Source organism: Corvus brachyrhynchos, unplaced genomic scaffold (assembly GCF_000691975.1).
Source record: "Corvus brachyrhynchos isolate BGI_N302 unplaced genomic scaffold, ASM69197v1 scaffold370, whole genome shotgun sequence".
Classification (NCBI taxonomy): domain Eukaryota; kingdom Metazoa; phylum Chordata; class Aves; order Passeriformes; family Corvidae; genus Corvus; species Corvus brachyrhynchos.
Genome location: NW_008235977.1, coordinates 1,590,464 through 1,595,169, shown reverse-complemented (window position 1 = coordinate 1,595,169; position 4,706 = coordinate 1,590,464). Strand labels below are relative to the sequence as shown.

The following is a 4,706-nucleotide window of genomic DNA, read 5'->3' as shown; positions in this document are numbered from 1 at the left end:
TGCCCAGAAACGCGAGCTCAGGGTTCCCTCCCGCCGCAGTAACGGAACAGTCCCTTGGCAGCAGCAGGGCAGGGCCGCACAGGCCGCGGCGTTTCTCTGCGGAGATAGAAAAGAAACCTAGGCCGCGTTCCGGAGCGCTCCTTCTGTAAGTTTAGTAAAATTTTTTATAGAGAAGGAGAATTTGACTGAGTTGCCTTTGTTCTTACAGTGATACTTGATTCTTATGATAATAATGCGCAGAATTAAAACTTAGTGTAAAATGTTCATGGTCATAAATCAGGCAGCTTTGTTTCTGATAAATGTAGAACAGCTCTTAAAAAAGAGGATCAGTGGTGTTATCTTCACAGAAATTAAACGGGCACAACTGGCAGCCTTTTCCCTTGGTTATCTTTCATCCCTGTGGTGCTGACAGCAGTCAGACGCAGCATCTTTCATGTGCTGCCTTCTGTTCGTGCTCTGCCTGTGACTTTGTTTTCTGCCACGTCTCAAGTGTGTGTGGATATTGATGAGTGCCAGCAAAGGGCACGCGGATGCCAAGCCCTTCTAGCTCTTTCGCTGAGTGGGGGCTCCTACCTGCCTAGTGGAGCACTGTCTCCACGTGACTTGGCAAGTTGTCATAGCTTTCCTTCTGAATCAAAGCAAGTTCCTTCTTCCTGACCCCTGCTTGTTGGGATAAATGCACGTGCTTGCATTTATCTGGGAATTAAACTGCTGATTCCGAAATGCAGACAAGTAGTAGTGAGTGGTTGCAAAAAAACCCCAAACCTAAACCAAATGAGAGGGAAAAAACCCAACAGTTCAACAAAAACCCCTCACCTTGACTCTGCTTAAGCAGAGACAGATACCAAAGCAGTTGAGCCAGAAGGGTGCCTTCCTTCCTGTTTTCAGGGGCTTGACCTAAACCTTCTCTTAAGGTCTGAATCTATTTGTAGAAGTCGGTATAATAACAGCACTGTGGCTCACCTATTTTTTTGTGAAAGGTTAAGGCTTGAAAACACCTGAAAAAGACTGACAATGGGGCACCTGGCTAGACTTGTGCTTCTTTAATGTAAACCTCTTCACAAGTACAAATGCAGCTGTCCCAAGGGGTCCTTAGTCATCATTAGATCTGGTTGTGAACTGAATAAATACAGTTCATATAATCAATAATTATGCTCACCAAGCTATAGCAACTAAGGGTTTGGTGTTAAAAGCCTGGAGGCCTCTCCAGAGAGGAGTCTGCTCCATCTGTGGGTGGTTTATTCCCCAGCTGGAGTACATCTTCCTACTGCCGAACTGTCAGGATTGCCCAGCATCTGCGTGTGCCTTCAGGATTTTCTGATGCAATCAGAGGTGGTATTTGATTGCTACTATTAAATAAGTGCTTAGTAGTTTTCCTAAACTATTAATCTCTCTCAAAAGAGAAATCATTATGTGTTGGGGTTTTTTAAACTCTTTAATTGCAGTTTTGTTGTAATGGTTCTCTTGTTACAATGTACAATTACTTCCACAGGCAGGAAAAGCATTTAGGAAATTTCTTCCCCTCTTTGATCGTGTACTGGTTGAGCGATGTGCAGCTGAGACAGTAACCAAAGGAGGAATCATGATACCAGAAAAATCCCAAGGGAAGGTACTACAAGCAACAGTAGTAGCAGTTGGATCTGGAGCCAGAGGAAAGGTAATTACCCTGAAGCATTACTTTGAGTAGAACTAGTAGTGGTGTGGTGGTAGCTGGGATATTGCCATAGGAGTGGGATGGTTACAGTGCAGATGTGGTTATAGTTCATAAAAATGGGTGTCTGTGATGGCTGAAAATGGAAGTGGAGATTCAAAAAGGAGGTGGGTCCTGAGATGAATTCCATCATTCCTTTCATCATTTATAAAATGGAGTGGGGTTTCTTTTGTTTGCTGTTTGGTTTTTGTGGGGTTTGTCTGCTTGTTTAATGGTGGGTTTTTTTGGGGGGAGGTGTTGGTGTTGTTTATTTTAAATATGTAGACAGTGTTTTGTGTGATACCTTGTTCCATCACTTCTCAGCCAAAACCTTGAGGGACCAACAGACTTCTATGTTACAATTATTACATGCCCAAATGTCTGTGACTTGTGAAAAGGGTGGAATCCCAGAATGTGGTATTGGCTATCTTGTCTTGTGCAAAATATCATTGTCCATAAGGATTAGGCTTGTTGGACTAAAGAAAGTCAGCAATCAAAAGAAGTAAGTGTTGAATAAGCGTTTGTAATTTTGCACATTGGATATGTACATGGAAATAAAAGAAGACAGTTCACAAAAACGCCAGTGCCTGGGGAATTCCACATCAGAAGGGCTCTTTCCCCACCAGAGCAGTGTTCAGTCAGTAGCAATACTGGAAAACAGGTTAAATTTCAACTTGGACACACTGCCTTGGCCTTTCTGTACCGTGAGTCCCTCTATATGTCCTGTGCTGGTTTGTGTCAGGATCTGATTTTTAGAGCTTTATATTGTGAAAGGGCGATAATATTTGACTAATGTGTTAATGTTTTATTTGTAATATAAAAATTTAATTAAACTTTATCAGGCATTTCTAAACAAGTGATTTGATGGCAACAGTGACAAGTTGATCAGAGTTACAGACATGGGAAGGTACTTTTTAAACTGGCACTTGGAAAAATTATCCTTGGCTATAGAATATGGAAATGGACTTTCTTCCTTGATTTTACAAGGGGGTTTCATGGTTCTTTAAGTGAAATCCTATTCAGTGTGTCAAGCAAAGACCTCACGCTTGTATTTACCATCAAAAGTAAATGCAGAGTTGTGATTTCCTGAATGTTTCTGTATGTGGATGGGTCATTGTCGTTCGGAGGAATTCTATTACATCTGTTTATATTATGGAAAACTAAGGATTTCTTTCTTTTTTCAGAATGGCGAGATTCAGCCAGTGAGTGTAAAAGTTGGTGAAAAGGTTTTGCTCCCAGAATATGGTGGTACTAAGATTGTACTAGAAGATAAGGTAGGTTCCCCAACTTTGTGAGTGCAAATGAGAATGATTCCCAAAACACCAGTGATAAATACTGTGATTACTTCATGGTGTTAGCACCATTCAAGAAAGGGAGCAGCTGGATCCAGCCACCATCTGGTAGCTGTGCTACTGCTACTTCTGCCCCTGCATAAATGGAAGCAACCAAGGAAACCTCTGACCTGACCTTTGCTGGATGGGCAAAATGGTTCCATATGTCAAGCACATATGAGAGGGAATGCAAAAAGGCTTAGAAATTACTGAGGATATCCTTGCTTTTGACAGGGACAGCCTGCAGAATTGCTTTCTAACAGTCCTTGTGCTTCCCACTGCTAGAAGTGGTAACTTGATAGCTCTCCAAAGAGTATCTTAGGAACAAAAAGAATTTTTTCAAGACTAGCTGTACATGTTGACTTCTTGGTTAGCTTGCTTTTGATTTTGTACTTAATGACTGCGATAACCCTAACTTCAGAACAAAGGCAGTGTTTACAAAACAAGAAAAAAATTTACATGACAGAAACTAACATTTCTTTTCTTTGCAGGACTACTACTTGTTTAGAGATGGTGACATTCTTGGGAAATATGTGGACTAAACCTGTTGCAGTATCAGTCATCCATTCCACTAAAATGCTGAAATTTTTCTTTCATCATGTAAATAATGTCCTTTATTTTATAATAAACAGGCATTGAGTCTTTGAAATGACTTGTGATCTCACTGTAACGATGGAACACAAATAAAAATATGTACAGTCAGAAATCAGTTGCTCTTGCTTGAGTTCCATTGAACAGTGAAATTTGGATGACCACCAACCAGCCTTAATTATTCCAAACATCATCATTTTATATCCTTATCTCTGTACTGAGATTGTAAAGGTCTTTACAATAAACTTATAAAACTATTCTGCTTCTGTCTCAGTTTCTGCTGTTGCTCAGTGAAACTGAGTCTCAATTGTGTAATGTAATAATGTTATTTTCCCCAAGTTTGTATGAAATGAGTTTAAAATGGTTATCAGACAGATGCAATCATACTGAGGACTTTTAGCCAGCTCTCTTGCACTTTGGACTTCTGAGATAGCATGGATTCTTTTAACTTCTCTCTGAGGACCCTGAAACACGGGAAGGTTAAGGTACACACACCACCCTGCCACAAACAGCCTTCCCCACCAGTTGATGGGAGCTTGGTGTTAGTCATATCTGTGCTGGAACAAAACCATCAAGTTCCCGGACGAAGCAGATAAGAACTAACGGTTATTCTCGCTTATCTCTCATTGAATTTTGCCAGTAGAAAATAATCTCCCCCCAACAGTTAATCAGGCAGAAGTGGGGCTGATGCTGGTCTGAAATGAAGTTTCTTTATCGTTTACCACACTACTGCACCCAGATCTCCAGCTTTCCCTTAACTCAGGAGAGACCTGATTTGACAAATTATATTTCCTTTATCCTTAACACACCTGTCATAGGTTAGCAAGCGTAGTCCCGGAAGGGACGTCCTTGCTAAGGGGTGCTTACAGTTTCCTCTGGGAACTGATAGAACCTATCAGCTGGCCAGTTTGAATATGGACAATTCTCTAAGCCACTTAAAGTTGTGATCACCTCTGTGATCCACATTTAAGAATAGGCAAACTCCCCCTCCAAGCTCTCTCTCGTTTCCGGCGCTGGGACAGGTGGCTGCAGGCCCCGTGTGGGGGCCAGCGGGCCCGGCCAGGCCCTGCTCGGGCCAGGCTGGGCAGGGCCAC

General features: G+C 41.9%; 1 protein-coding gene across 3 annotated transcripts in view; it reads left to right on the top strand.

Annotated features, from left to right (window-relative positions):
- LOC103612310 (10 kDa heat shock protein, mitochondrial) overlaps positions 1-4,706 on the top strand; it is a 23,459-nt gene that overhangs the window by 3,273 nt on the left and 15,480 nt on the right. The window contains exons 1-4 of one of the 3 annotated variants that reach the window (XM_017728494.1): positions 1,306-1,332; positions 1,493-1,657; positions 2,875-2,964; positions 3,513-3,869. In XM_017728494.1, coding sequence (XP_017583983.1) covers positions 1,321-1,332; positions 1,493-1,657; positions 2,875-2,964; positions 3,513-3,563 — 318 coding nt within the window. In that variant the 5' untranslated portion in view covers positions 1,306-1,320 and the 3' untranslated portion in view covers positions 3,564-3,869. Of the gene's footprint in view, positions 1-1,305; positions 1,333-1,492; positions 1,658-2,874; positions 2,965-3,512; positions 3,870-4,706 lie in introns of those variants that run through there. The other 2 variants (XM_017728500.1, XM_008629940.2) reach the window with 2 other exon arrangements.